The 15,044-nt window shown below is 43.5% G+C and overlaps 2 protein-coding genes across 4 annotated transcripts in view; both read left to right on the forward strand.

The window, feature by feature from the left end:
* mcm8 (minichromosome maintenance 8 homologous recombination repair factor) overlaps positions 1 to 3,050 on the forward strand; it is a 39,315-nt gene extending 36,265 nt beyond the window's left edge. For all 3 annotated transcript variants that reach the window (XM_067989424.1, XM_067989426.1, XM_067989427.1), the window contains one exon: positions 718 to 3,050. In XM_067989424.1, coding sequence (XP_067845525.1) covers positions 718 to 810 — 93 coding nt within the window. In that variant the 3' untranslated portion in view covers positions 811 to 3,050. The remainder of the gene's footprint in view (positions 1 to 717) is intronic.
* Positions 3,051 to 5,187: 2,137 nt separating this feature from the next.
* The window catches only part of crls1 (cardiolipin synthase 1), a 55,875-nt gene continuing 46,018 nt past the window's right edge, over positions 5,188 to 15,044 (forward strand). The window contains exons 1-2 of the mRNA XM_067989429.1: positions 5,188 to 5,972; positions 11,235 to 11,372. Of these exons, the coding sequence (XP_067845530.1) occupies positions 5,508 to 5,972; positions 11,235 to 11,372 (603 nt within the window). The 5' untranslated portion in view covers positions 5,188 to 5,507. The remainder of the gene's footprint in view (positions 5,973 to 11,234; positions 11,373 to 15,044) is intronic.

The raw sequence follows: 15,044 nt of genomic DNA on the forward strand, positions 1-15,044 counted from the left end.
TCCTCTTCCCCCCCCTCTCTCCTCTTCCCCCCCCCTCTCTCCTCTTCCCCCCCCCTCTCTCCTCTTCCCCCCCCTCTCTCCTCTTCCCCCCCCCTCTCTCCTCTCCCCCCCCCCTCTCTCTCTCCTCTCCCCCCCCCCCCTCTCTCTCTCTCTCCTCTCCCCCCCCCCCCCTCTCTCTCTCTCCTCTCCCCCCCCCTCTCTCTCTCCTCTCCCCCCCCCCCCCTCTCTCTCTCCTCTCCCCCCCCCCCTCTCTCTCTCTTCTCCCCCCCCCCCCCCCCCTCTCTCTCTCCTCTCCCCTCTCTCTCTCCTCTCCCTCTCTCTCTCCTCTCCCCTCTCTCTCTCCTCTCCCCTCTCTCTCCTCTCCCCATACAACCCTCCCACACTCTTCGGTCTTCTAACTCTGGGTTCTTGTGCATCTCCCTGCCCTGATACCCCATCGATAAGGGAGCTTTCAGTCACCTTGGCCCTACTCAGAAACTTCCTCCCTAAAACCCCTTTACTTCTCTGTCCTTTTTTATTTTAAAAAAAACCTTTTCCAAACCCATTTTTACCACCTAACCTTCAGTCACATCTCAACGTTTCCTCTTACTATTTCTCTGTGAAGTGCTTTGGGATGCCTCGTATGTTAAAGGTGCTATGTAAATACAAGTTGTAGCAATGCATAGTAGTACAGGTAAAGATTAAAACCTAATTTTATTTTTATCTTAAAATATGCAGGTATCTGACTTTGAGGGATTTATCCACTCTTTGAATGATCAGGGCTACTTGTTAAAAAAGGGATCAAGACTTTATCAGCTCCAGACCATGTAACTACAGACTGATCAAGAGTCTAACTCAGACTAAACATTCTTCTACAGCAAGTACCCTTGTAGAATTGTTCTAACCCTCTCAAGGGAAAGCAAAGGCAAGGAAGGTTAAAATGCCATCTATTTTAGGTGACAATTATGTCATAAACCTTTCAAGTTACAAAACAGCAAAATAGTACGGGTGACAATAGAAATATTTGTTTAATTATAACACCAGGTCTGAGCAAAATCCTAATTTTAGCTTTTTAAAAAAATAAACCAGCCCATTCCCACAAGCTACTACATACATTCAAAATTGCTTCATTTCATAATGTTTGGAAAGTGTTGGTATGAATAGAATTGTTCATTCTGATTATTTCCCCTATCCCCAAAAATGACATTTACTGTTGAGTAAGGAAACTGAGCTGGAGTAGGATGTTGGTATTGGCTGTCATGGAAAAGTAGACTTGAACCTCCATCGCATGTACCCCACATGACTAGTTCTCTTCTTAGCTGTGTTTTTGAGGGAAGTAGGAAGAAGGGTTTGGAAACATTAAAGCAAAAGAGAAGAATTGCACTGTACTGTTCCTGCACACCTTAGCAGCGTTGGCAGGGACTAGGTGAAAGTAAATTGTTCACCATCTCACCTGGTGTGATGCATGTCACTTGGGTGAGCGATAGAGAATAAAATGCTTTTCTTAAGCAACAAGTTAATCTCCCATGACATTGTGCAGGGGGAGTCAAGACAAAGCAGGGTTAATTGGACCAGGGCCTTCAGACATAATTTAGTTGCCATTTTAAAATTGTATACTTCTGTTCTTTATTTTTATATTTTCCATTATAAATTCCTATATTCAAATTTATAATGGAAACACTATGTAAACTTGTCATGCCAGTGGTGGCAATGCAGCACCTCCACTGGTGGGAAGTTGTAATTATGTGTGACATGTTTACATCGACAGTTTCCATTACAGATGTTGACATAGGAATTTATAGTGGGGGGGAAAAAGTTGCCATAAGTGTATGCAGATGAAAGATTTTTAATAATCATAGATGTGGGGAAAGAAAAAACCTGATCAGACTTTATTAATGCAACTTTGCTGTCAGGTGTCTGAAATTCAAGCAAAAAGATCTTGATTGCCAAACAACAAGTCACAAGTTTGAATTCCCAGGGTGCCTATTACCTCAGCTGAGTTTCATCTGTGCTCAGCCACAAAATAGGAGTACAATGTGGGCGTGCGAGGTTTCTGTGGACTTACGGCTTTAGTTTGGAGAAGGTTCTGCCTGGACCGTCTCCAGAGATGTGTAGTGAGAAGGAAGAGAGAATTTTTCAAAGAATCTTTTCCAATTTAAAAACATTGCTGGCAAATTTAAATGGGTCATAATACATTTTCTCACCTTTTTTGGGTATTTGTGCCATTAATTCTCTTTCCTCAGTTCTTTGTAGAAATTTTACTTCAAGTATTAGCAGAATGTATTATTTATACAAAAATAACTTTTAGTTGATTCAGAAAATACTATGTTCTGTAATTCTACATTATAATCAGTTTTACAAATGTATGGAAAGGAGTTTCTGTAGATCTAATAAAAAAAAATATTTTGAAAATTGCAATGAACAAATGCGATTAAAATTATATTTTCTTTAACACTGACAGAATAAATGTAATGTCCATACTGATTCCTCTTGAGACCTTTATGTTCTTAATTCCTTTTTTATTTTATCACTATATTTGTCTAGAGAATATCACCCAAATTTTGAATGGAGTGAAGAAATGAAGGTGTACTGAAGAATTTGCTACTTTACAGTACACATGGACACACATAGTTTTCTCCCAGCCCTGGTGCTCACAAAACCTTGTTCTGGTATCACATCTGTTTTTCTCCTGTCATGGGTAATCTTTGCCATGATGTGTAGCAACAGAATGAAAGTTCAGTCCCATTGATTCAGTTCTTTCCATGATTTATATTCCTCAAACTTTTACCCCGGCATTAGCATTTAGAACTTGTTTGATTTAGACCCTTTAAGATTAAATGTAATGTTTCTTGTAGAGCTCCATCCCCTTGCAAATAGAAAACTGGTCTGGAATCAAGGTTCATGAAGGTATGTGGCAGATCTAAGCCTTATGGTTAGTCACCAACATCATGAGATCTTAATTTATGTTTTTTTGAGCATATGGAAAGGAGTTTCTGTAGATCTAATAGAAAATGTATTTTGAAAATTGCAATACCAAATGCTATTAAAATCATATTTTCTTTAACATTAAATGTCAATGTCCATACCTTTTTATAGTTTGGACTGATTCCTGTGTTACACTGACAGTATTAATTCATGCTGGGGTAGGTGCATAGATACTTCCAATGCTCTGATATTTTGCTCAAGTAGCCTGTCTATATGTGTGACCCAGAATAATTGAGCTGTACACAGTTCACTGAAGAACATGCAATGTTCTGTCTCTCCAAAGCTGGAAAATACCACCCTGCCAGGCCAATGCATACAAGTTTTAAAAAAAAATCTTTAAATTTATTCACCGGTTACACACACACACACACACACACACACACAAGTCAAATGAGCAAGATACTGAAAAGGCATAAACTTAAAAACAAAATTAGTTTCTGTCTATAAGGGGTTGCAATACTCCCTTTTTAGATTGTATTTCCTGTTGTTTGATAAGTGACAAGACTTTTGGATGAAACAGTCAGGTTTATCGCTTGGTAAACCTTCTAAATTAAACATTGTGTGGATGGTATGAATCTCATTTCATCCACAAATCTCCCACCAGAATCAAAGCCAAGTAACTACAGCTGTGGTTTGTCATCATGTTACAACCATTTTCCTTCTGTAAATAAAGAGTTTGACTGATCTCATTTTGTGAGGAAATGTTGATGTCTGAATGCCCACTACTTCATCCATTTCCATTATGGATTTAATATTGTCTATTCTATTCTCATGGTAATATTTCAAAGTGCTTAGTCAAGCCAATTGCCACCTAACCTTCTAATCAATAAAAATCCATTTGGGAGAATATTTCCCACTGAATATGCTGTCATAGACTCAATGTCATGGACTCACTGTCACAGTAGTGACTAGTACATATAAATGGCTACACAATGAATGGGATCCTCCCAGAGCCATAACTGGCTGAATCCAATTTTCAAATTGGGTTCATCCTAAACATCTGACATAACTCAAAATAAAATACAGGCTGCTCCCATGTTGCCACAGGATTTTTTAAGCTAGGTATATAGATAAAATTAACCCAGAACGTTAAAATTTAACTGCAGAAGCAGAACTAGGGGACACAGGTTCAAAATAATAAAAGTAAATGTTAGGACTGATGGCAGGAAATTCTTCACAGAAATGATAAATGTGTGCAAACTACTTCCAGATCAAGCAGTGCAGGCAAAAGCCCTGGAATCATTTAAGAAACAATTAGATGCCACAATGGAGTGGGTATAGCAGCTCTCGGGCTAAATTAATTAATTGTAAACAATTTTACAACACCAAGTTATAGTCCAACAATTTTATTTGAAAATCACAAGCTTTCGGAGGCTTCCTCCTTCCTCAGGTGAATGTCAAGAAATCCTCGAACCTTTCACATTTATAAATCACGGAACAATACCTGGTGATTACAGATAGTCTTTCCAACTGCCCGTTGCCAAGGCAATCAAAGTGTTCAGACAGAGAGGTGTTCCCTACAGGGCCACTGAATATACAAACAACCAAAAAAAGAGGCAGAAACATAGAAACATCTGGAAGGAAGAGAAAGACAGCAAATGACCCGTTATATTAAAAACAGATAACTTTTGTTCGCTGGTGGGGTTACGTGTAGCGTGACATGAACCCAAGATCCCGGACGGCCTCAACCGGGATCTTGGGTTCATGTCACGCTACACGTAACCCCACCAGCGAACAAAAGTTATGTTTTTAATATAACGGGTCATTTGCTGTCTTTCTCTTCCTTCCGGATGTTTCTATGTTTCTGCCTCTCTTTTTTTGGTTGTTTGTATATTCAGTGGCCCTGTAGGTAACACCTCTCTGTCTGAACACTTTGATTGCCTTGGCAACGGGCAGTTGGAAAGACTATCTGTAATCACCAGGTATTGTTCCGTGATTTATAAATGTGAAAGGTTCGAGGATTTCTTGACATTCACCTGAGGAAGGAGGAAGCCTCCGAAAGCTTGTGATTTTCAAATAAAATTGCTGGACTATAACTTGGTGTTGTAAAATTGTTTACAATTATCAACCCCAGTCCATCACCGCCATCTCCACATCATAAATTAATTAAGATGGGCCAGTTGGCCTTCCCCCAACTTGTGAATCCGTCATGAGATTTTACCAATCCAGTTCAGGGAGGAGGGCAACAGAGCGATCAAGTTCCACCTGGCTGCCGCCCACGGCTCTGCAATCATTTACTTCGGCAGTAAGGGAGGGGGCACAGGGCTTTAAGAGGAGATATTTAGTCGGCCAAAAGCGTGTGGCGGCCTGCGCCTTTAAGCGGGTGTTGGTGCTGCTTCAGCGAGGCCGGTGAGGCGGTCGGGCCTCTTCCCTGCAGCCCGGGACAATGATCACTTCTCAGGGGTTCCGAGAAACGCGGGCACAGGGCGGCGGCCGCCGGTATTCGCATTGAGCGTGAGGCGCTTCCCGTGGCCGGGCCTGGCCTGGTCTGGTCCCAGTCCGGCCCGACCCTGCCCTCGGGGGGCCCCCCCCCCCCCCCCAGCATGTTCTTGTGTAAAAGCCGATGGGCGATCAGCAGCGTCGGGCGGGCAGTGAACCGACCGTTTAAAGTTACCGCCGGGAGCGGCCAGGCGGACACGGGGCCTGGGCCAAGGAGACCGAGGTCAAACCCGAGCGAGTCCCCCCCACCCTCGGCTCACAAGTGGGGCCGCCGGCTGCTGAGGTCCGCCGTCCTCCCGGGAGGTGGCGCACTCCCCCTGCCCTTGACTGTCGCCGGGGCCGGCTGGAGGCGCCGGGGCCCCAGCCGAAGCCTTTGGTGTTGTCCCACCCTCCGGCAGGAGGCGGCCCCAGGCACCAGTCCCGGCTGCGGCACTCGCGGGTACGGAGCCGGGAAACCGGCCACCAAAAGGGAAACCGCCGAGCACTACAGGGACGGGGATCAGGGAAAGAAGAGGGCCGCCGCCGCCGCCGCCGTCAGCAGCACAGCAGCCGCCGGGTCTCCGGAGCTGGTAAGGACACAGCGTGGGCCGCGGCAGATCGTCACAGCCTCTCTCAGTCCAGCGGCCGGCGTGTGATCCGCCCAAGCTCAACTCGCCCTGAATAACACGGCCTGTCTCAGCATCTGAGCTCCTTCAACAATTCGTCTCTGTCGCTCTCTCGTCACTCTGCCTCTGTCGCTCTCTCGTCACTCTGCCTCTGTCGCTCTCTTGTCGCTCTCTCGTCGCTCTGCCTCTGTCGCTCTCTCGTCACTCTGTCTCTGTCGCTCTCTCGTCACTCTGTCTCTGTCGCTCTCTCGTGTCTCTGTCGCTCTCTCGTGTCTCTGTCGCTCTCTCGTGTCTCTGTCGCTCTCTCGTGTCTCTGTCGCTCTCTCGTGTCTCTGTCGCTCTCTCGTCGCTCTGCCTCTGTCGCTCTCTCGTCACTCTGCCTCTGTCGCTCTCTCGTCGCTCTCTCGTCGCTCTGCCTCTGTCGCTCTCTCGTCACTCTGCCTCTGTCGCTCTCTCGTCGCTCTCTCGTCGCTCTGCCTCTGTCGCTCTCTCGTCGCTCTGCCTCTGTCGCTCTCTCGTCGCTCTGCCTCTGTCGCTCTCTCGTCGCTCTGCCTCTGTCGCTCTCTCGTCGCTCTGCCTCTGTCGCTCTCTCGTCGCTCTCTCGTCGCTCTCTCGTCGCTCTCTCGTCGCTCTGCCTCTGTCGCTCTCTCGTCGCTCTGCCTCTGTCGCTCTCTCGTCGCTCTGCCTCTGTCGCTCTCTCGTCGCTCTGCCTCTGTCGCTCTCTCGTCGCTCTGCCTCTGTCGCTCTCTCGTCGCTCTGCCTCTGTCGCTCTCTCGTCGCTCTGCCTCTGTCGCTCTCTCGTCGCTCTGCCTCTGTCGCTCTCTCGTCGCTCTGCCTCTGTCGCTCTCTCGTCGCTCTGCCTCTGTCGCTCTCTCGTCGCTCTGCCTCTGTCGCTCTGCCTCTGTCGCTCTCTCGTCGCTCTGCCTCTGTCGCTCTGCCTCTGTCGCTCTCTCGTCGCTCTGCCTCTGTCGCTCTCTCGTCGCTCTGCCTCTGTCGCTCTCTCGTCGCTCTGCCTCTGTCGCTCTCTCGTCGCTCTGCCTCTGTCGCTCTCTCGTCGCTCTGCCTCTGTGGCTCTCTCGTCGCTCTGCCTCTGTGGCTCTCTCGTCGCTCTGCCTCTGTGGCTCTCTCGTCGCTCTGCCTCTGTGGCTCTCTCGTCGCTCTGCCTCTGTGGCTCTCTCGTCGCTCTGCCTCTGTGGCTCTCTCGTCGCTCTGCCTCTGTCGCTCTCTCGTCGCTCTGCCTCTGTCGCTCTCTCGTCGCTCTGCCTCTGTCGCTCTCTCGTCGCTCTGCCTCTGTCGCTCTCTCGTCGCTCTGCCTCTGTCGCTCTCTCGTCGCTCTGCCTCTGTCGCTCTCTCGTCGCTCTGCCTCTGTCGCTCTCTCGTCGCTCTGCCTCTGTCGCTCTCTCGTCGCTCTGCCTCTGTCGCTCTCTCGTCGCTCTGCCTCTGTCGCTCTCTCGTCGCTCTGCCTCTGTCGCTCTCTCGTCGCTCTGCCTCTGTCGCTCTCTCGTCGCTCTGCCTCTGTCGCTCTCTCGTCGCTCTGCCTCTGTCGCTCTCTCGTCGCTCTGCCTCTGTCGCTCTCTCGTCGCTCTGCCTCTGTCGCTCTCTCGTCGCTCTGCCTCTGTCGCTCTCTCGTCGCTCTGCCTCTGTCGCTCTCTCGTCGCTCTGCCTCTGTCGCTCTCTCGTCGCTCTGCCTCTGTCGCTCTCTCGTCGCTCTGCCTCTGTCGCTCTCTCGTCGCTCTGCCTCTGTCGCTCTCTCGTCGCTCTGCCTCTGTCGCTCTCTCGTCGCTCTGCCTCTGTCGCTCTCTCGTCGCTCTGCCTCTGTCGCTCTCTCGTCGCTCTGCCTCTGTCGCTCTCTCGTCGCTCTGCCTCTGTCGCTCTCTCGTCGCTCTGCCTCGTGTCTCGCTCTCTCGCCATTCTGGTGTCTGCACATCCCTGTTGTGAGCGCTTCCCCAATACTGACTATACATGCAGAATCCTCAATTAGGTATCACAGACAATTAGCACATTTAGTGGGTGATAACCTTGCTGTTGATGAAAGTGCAGTTTCCTCAAGTGGATCCTGCAGCCTCCCCCACCGATAGCGCCTGGCACCCTGGGGAAGCCAGCAATTCCGTGGAAGTTGATGGATCTGTCCATTTGTTGCGCAGGATGTTTTAATGAAGTCGGATGCCCTGCAGAAGATAGCATCTGTCACCTGTTGAGTGCAGGTCCTCGCAGCACCTTGGCTGATGTTTCAGAGGTCCCTGGGCCATGTGCCTCAAGTGACGCCCCTGCTCCTCCTCCATGCCGTCCACGATAATCAGGAAGGGGAATGCCCAACGGATAGACAATTACAATGCTTTTGCCTTCCTTACATGTAGAAATAGGTGGGGGGCAAAGCTGGCAAGAATAAACTGCTAAACATGAGAGATTTAGGAAAAAAATACTTTTAGAACTATTTCCTGATTGCTGGAATGAGGCTCCACAGCTTTAAAGGTCCCTTTGTTGGCCTCCCAGGCTGAGAGTCATGTGTTGGCCAGGTCAGTTTTAACTGGCTGCGGCGCAAATAACTGTGTAAATCCAGCAAATTGGTAATCGCCATTAGCTACAATGGAGAACTGGTGGGCAAGAATGCACTTCTATCAGCTTTGGCGGGCCTAACAGCGGAGTGGCGCAAAAGGTCTAGCAATTTGCAGAGGATCAAAACTCACTGCATATCTCAGTTACTCCGCAAATTGTTGGATTTTTTTATGAATTAACAAAGGAGCACGCTGTTAATGTGTTATTATGGAGGAGTTTCAGGCCCAAATTTGTACGCATCCCTGTATCTTCCCAGCATCACACCTTGTATGCAGAGACCTTCAATCTGACTGACTTATATTTCATATTCATGAGAGAGAAACAAAGCAGAACTCAAACTCTTGAGCAATGAGGAAAATCTGCCGATAAGTTGGTGAGAGAACCATTAACTACGTGGCATGGGACTGAAATCATATGTAGGACAGACTGGCTGGGAGTGGCAGGTTCCCTTCCCTGAGGGACATTAGTGAACCAGTTGGGTTTTTACACCTCAAGTTACTCCATTTATTACGTAAATCAAATCCATAACTTGCCATGAGGGGGATTTCAACTCGCCTCTGGGTTGCTAGTCCAGTACCATAACCACTTGACTACTGTATCCTTGGTTTGGCATTTAATGCTTAAAACAATGTCTAGTGTACTTACTTGTTGCTTTTGAAAGACAAGATAGATCCTGTGGAGGCACACAATGGAACTATTGGCTGAAATAATTCAAATTCATCTTCCGGCTAGGTATGAATTCATTTGGAGAAACAAACTAAAATACTGTTAGTCATCTGAGTTTTTCCACTGAGAAAATAAGTGCATTTTCTATATAAACAACAATTCTTTTGGATTTCTGAGTCTGAAAAATAGAAGGCACAGGCCATATTAATCACCCATATGTTTGTCTAGATCACTGGCTATCTCTGAAGTAAAATTAAACAGTTCATAATACATTATGCTGTCGATCCTTTAACAACAACTTGCATTTATATAGCGCATTTAACGTGGGAAAACGTCCCAAGGTGATTCACACTAGTGTGATCAGACAAAAATTGACATGAAGCCAAAGAAGGGGATCGTAGAATATTAAGACGGGTGTCTAAAAGCTTGGTCAAAGAGGTAAAGGCGGAGAGGTTTAGGGAGGAAATTGCAGAGCTTGGGGCTTAGATGGCTGATGGCACAGCCACCAATGGTGGGGCGAAAGGAGTGGGAGGGATACACAAGAGGCCAGAGTGGGAGGAAGGCAGAGTTCTTGGAGGGTTGTAGGGCTGGCAGAATTGACAGAGACGGGGAGGGGTGAGGCCGTGGAGGGATTTGGAGATATGTAGCTTCTTTGGAAGTCAGAAATCTTAATAAGAATATGAGGAAACACGTGCACAACAGAAACTCACTGATGCATGCTGGGAAATTGTGCACACGACACACAGAGGCTCTTTTTTTCCTCATGTCTCTGAGGTGCCTTGGGATGTATTTTTCTTTGTTAAAGTTATATAAATGCAAGTTCTTGTAGCATCTCCCTATAACTGACAGAGTGATAACTATGAACTTCAAGCCTAGTCTTTTGAGACAGGTTGAGGCCTTCCAGTAAAATCCTTGAACAAGATGTGCAAAAGACAATTCTGTAGGAAAGTTTGATTGTTATTGTGAAATATGTTTTGGTACGTTGCAAATCTTTTATTTGGGGACTTCGTGGGCAGGCTGAGGGGGAAAGGTGTGGAAGGTGAAAAAATGTTCATATTTTTGAGCATTTGATTCACTTTCTCCTTGCTACAAATGTGCATATTAACAAACAATTAAAAAAAAAATTGGATGTACAAAATGTGCATGTATTATCCTATGCCAGATATGCAGGAAGTGTGATGCAATTGGTATAATGGACAGGAAGTGAATGTAGGCATGTGATTTTAGATTGATGTACCAGCGGGTGTCCTGTGGCAATGCTCCTGGCCAGTCAGGGAGAGGTGGTGTGGAAGTGGGCCGGAGCCTGAATTTTACAACCTTTTTTGAGGTACGTTTTGACAACATTATTTGCAGGGGCTTATTTTTACAATGGAGAAGGATAGAGATTAAATGGTTTGCACTGAGACTTTGAAGACAATTGTTCACAGAACAGTACTCCAGGGCATTGTCGGTGATTGGCCAGCCAGCCAGCCTGGCTCATTAATATAATCCAGAGGAATAGACCTCTCAGTGAGAGTTGTGATTCTTCTCACCCAACTACAGATAATCCTGCAGGCCAATATCTTGATGGATAGGATGCTTCTTGTTGGACAAGCAGTGGGGAGGTTTACCAGTGCTCTGTAAAGCTACGATGCATGGTTTTAAGTGGCTAAACTCTAGCAGTATCTCTAAGCTTTGACTATTTCCAAACTAAGCCTGAGCTCTATGGACTTGTGTAAATGAAGTATGTCCTACAGGGAGAAAGTATGTCTTTGATATTGGGCAAATAGAAAGGACCTGTTTAAATTTCTCAGTAGTTTGGTTTGGAAATTCCTAAACATGTTGATGGGTTTCCATATGTGTCAGATACCTGTCTGAGCACTCTTCCCCTACCAAAAAAAATGAGGGCCATGTGAAGTGCCTTGGGACATTTTACTACGTTAAAGGCGCTTTATAAATGCAAATTGTTGTTGATCAGGAATATGTTTATATGAAAATAATACATTTCTTATCTTTCTTTTGTAGTATGAAAATCCATGGACAATTCCAAATTTACTCTGTATGGCAAGGATTGGCTTGTCACCATATCTGGGCTACCTGATTGTGGAAGAAGAATTCAATCTAGCCCTCGGTCTTTTTACTTTGGCGGGAATTACTGATCTGGTGAGTAACTGGCTCTATGATAAATGGACAACTTTTGTTACATTTACACCATTAAGAAGAGCCATGTTTTTCAAATTTGCTAATAAAGTATATAATTGGCTTTTAAACAAATACTTCTGCTTAGTGCATTACGTCACATCCTGTGTGCATGGATTGTGTATGTAGTCAATCTTCTGAAAATTTGAGTATTATGTTAAAGATAACCTATTACCAATGGGAATATCAACATAGGCATAATATGCAACACTTTTTGTAAAATGTATTTTCAAAAACTGTTTTTAAAGCGGTGTTGGATGCTGCTGAAGACAATGTCTCTTCATAAAGAGTCTTGCACTATAGCTCGTGAAAAGAGGAACTTGAGGATTCAGCAACTTTAATTTTGTCACCAAGCTTATTTAGCATATTGATGCCAATATGCTGTTAGGAAAAATCACACAAAATATAATTTGTTTTAGTATGTTGTTAACATGCTTCTTGTATGTTTTTAATATAGATCAAATTGTTTCCACAACTATTGATAACGACAAGCATCTAGTATTATGTAGCTCGGAATGCTTCCTCATATACAACCTAAGTTTAAAAGGGCAAATTCTATTTTTTCAGTAGACAGTAAAATGTAATGTGGCCATACATATCAAAGTTTCACATGGCCATATTACATATTACTGCAAGTCTAATAACAGTACTGTTATGATATTTAAACTTTTAAAAATGTGATTTCATTAATTGCCAAGTTTTTTTTTTAAAAAAGTTAGATGAACCACTAACAAGTTTCCTATTATCAAGTATAAAGTGGGAGCTACTGATTTGCTGCTTAACTATTATTTGTGAACTGCAGATGTTCACAGTAAAATGAAAATTGCCCTTTGTATATAACGGAGTGCACAAAAACAAAATAGGTCAATTTTGAATTTGAACAAACTGTATACTTGGAGCAAGCATAATGGGAAGGAGTGGAATCACTCAGTTTATTCCATAAGTGAGATATCATGTCCATCTTATCCATGGAACACACCAGGTTACTTCACTGCTTCCCACTCTGTAATGTGTTTGCAGCACATTATGTGTGAGGGTAATCCTAAAACTTTTTTAAAAAAAAAAGTCTAGAGCCTCTCATCAGGGTGGAAAGGCTTCCATTTTGAAAGCTCAAAATATTTGGAATTGCATATTAAATTCATAGGGCTCCTTTGGCCCAAAACACTTTGTTCAGCATTGAGCCAGTGAGAACTTTTTTTGCCTGATGTAAGCAAATTTAAATGTCTCCTGAAATTTGAATTCTTATTATATTAAGGAAATTTCAGTTCTGTACGGTAGGATGAATTTAGTGGCAGAATTTGTAACTTTGTACGCATGGTTGTACACACTGTACTAACGGGTAGTGTTCTATAAGCATGCTGGATATTGCTAAACCAGGCTATAGCCTTTTGTCAAATTACCAACTGACTAGCATTCTTGAAATATCTTTTAAAAATGACTGAATATAAAACATGTCAATAAAAGACAGTTGTGTTCATTGGTTTTAAAAAATATAAAATCGCAGTGAATTTTAACAAAGTATTTGATCCATTCCTGAAAGGAAGAGTTGTACAATGGTGGTGGCTTATTAGCTTGGTTTGCCAGTTTGTTTTGTTTCATGTTTGATTTATTTAATACCAGTTTGATTGGTATGTTTTGATTGCTCTTCAGAACTGATAAATGCAAGTACGGTAGGTTGTGATTTAAAATTAGTGACTTCAGCCAGGGTTGAGGTAGCAATTAAGTTCTTCAACCTAAATAAGCAATTGATGAGCCTTTGTACAGTAGGTTTCTAATTAATATCTTGTTAAAAATACTACTTTCTATACAACCTATGCCTCCCCCTCCAAAAACCTGAGATTGAATTACATCTTTGGGTATTTTATAAATTGAAGGACAGATATTGATGCTATCAAGCAGCTTGTCATCAAATAGCCTGTCCTTAACTATAAAGCTACTGTTTGTTTTCACCCTTGCTATTTCTTTCCTTTTAAAATGCAAATAATCTATTTAGTAGGGCAGCTAACATTAAAGAAGCCTTCATGCTTATGGGGGAAAAGCTCTGAGAAGTTTTCGGTCCCAGTTACTGGCAGGCTTAACAAATGTACCACAGCTATTTTGAACTTTGTCACACTCCCTGATGGGACTGTAGTTTGGGGTACTTAATATGTGATTATCCTTAAGTCAAACATAAAGGACACCTGTAAAACCATACAATCAACATTGAGAAGTTTATTGAAAGTTTCTATTTTGGTCATGGGTAAGTTCCCAGATTTGTAGTCCAGGTTTAAAAATATCCTATAGAACTTCCACACTGTTGCAACTATTGTTATGCACTGCGTATAGATAGGAAATGATGTTTTGAGCAGAGAAACTTTGCTCGTTAGCCTTTTGTAATATTGCATCACTTCAGACCAGTTTTATAATGATGCAACATTTCTATTCCTTCTCCAAAAAAATGAAAGCTGAAGGATTTTTTTCTGAAGTGATCCAAATATTTCACTTCTTAATATTTTGGTAGCACGGTTAGTGAGTCTCTGCAGTAATCACTATTCTGTATTATTACTCTGTTACTGTGCAAGTCACAAGTTACTGATGCAGTGCTACGATGCTGAGTTAATATCATAAAACATTTAATGTTTTTTAATGTAACATTGTTTTTAGCTGACCTAAAGGAGGATGGAATATAAAAGGTTAGAATATGCATGCTTTGTTCTGTGATTATATATAACCAAGTCAATAAAGAACTGACTACATTTCCCGAGCCCTTAAATTCCAAATTATGAATCACAATATAGTCTTGCAGGCATCTTTGAAGATGAAATGCTGTTTGTTGGTTCAGAATTTTTTTATAAACATGTTCCAGAAACATGTGAGTATCCATTTTTTAAAAAATTACTGTCTGAAACCATTGAGTTCCATGCTTTTAAGCATTAGCTTTTGGCCTTTATTTTTGCATTGGGCTGATTTTATGTGCTTTCTATTTTGTTTTCAATTTAGGCAATAATGAATGAGAATTTTTTTTTACTTTTGATTAAGCTTTGGAAAATTGGAATTGTTCTTTGCATCAAATGCTACAACCATGTTTCTTTTCCCTGATTTGGAACAAACAAGGGCATTGTTAAATCCCTGGCTTTAGTAGACTATTATTTTGGCACTCCATGGAATTGAGCATTAAAATAATTAGTGGTTTGTTAAAACTAAGATAAGCTAATAGTTTTTTAGTTCATTATTATTATTGCCACTACAGGGATCATAGGAAAGGATCATCCCAGTGATAATGTGTGTGGATGTTTATAGGAAGGCTGAGTCAAGTTAACAAATTAACTATTGTCCCTGATCATTATGTAAACATATAGGAACAGGAGTAGGCCATTCAGCCCTTCGTGCCTGCTCCGCCATATGATAAGATCATGGCTGATCTGTGATCTAACTCCATATACTCGCCTTTGGTCCATATCCCTTAATACCTAAAACATCTTCAGTGCCTGGCTCATAACATATCACATCTTCATTGTTTCAGTGGCTGCGACATATGGCTGCAAGATGAATTTTAAACCTGTGTGAATCCACTTCATTTTAAAACACACCACTTAAAAGTAACCCATTTCCAAATCCTTTCCGTGAAAAAATGGTCACATATCCTGAAATGTGACA

The sequence above is a fragment of the Heptranchias perlo genome, chromosome 8, assembly GCF_035084215.1.
Source record: "Heptranchias perlo isolate sHepPer1 chromosome 8, sHepPer1.hap1, whole genome shotgun sequence".
NCBI lineage: Eukaryota > Metazoa > Chordata > Chondrichthyes > Hexanchiformes > Hexanchidae > Heptranchias > Heptranchias perlo.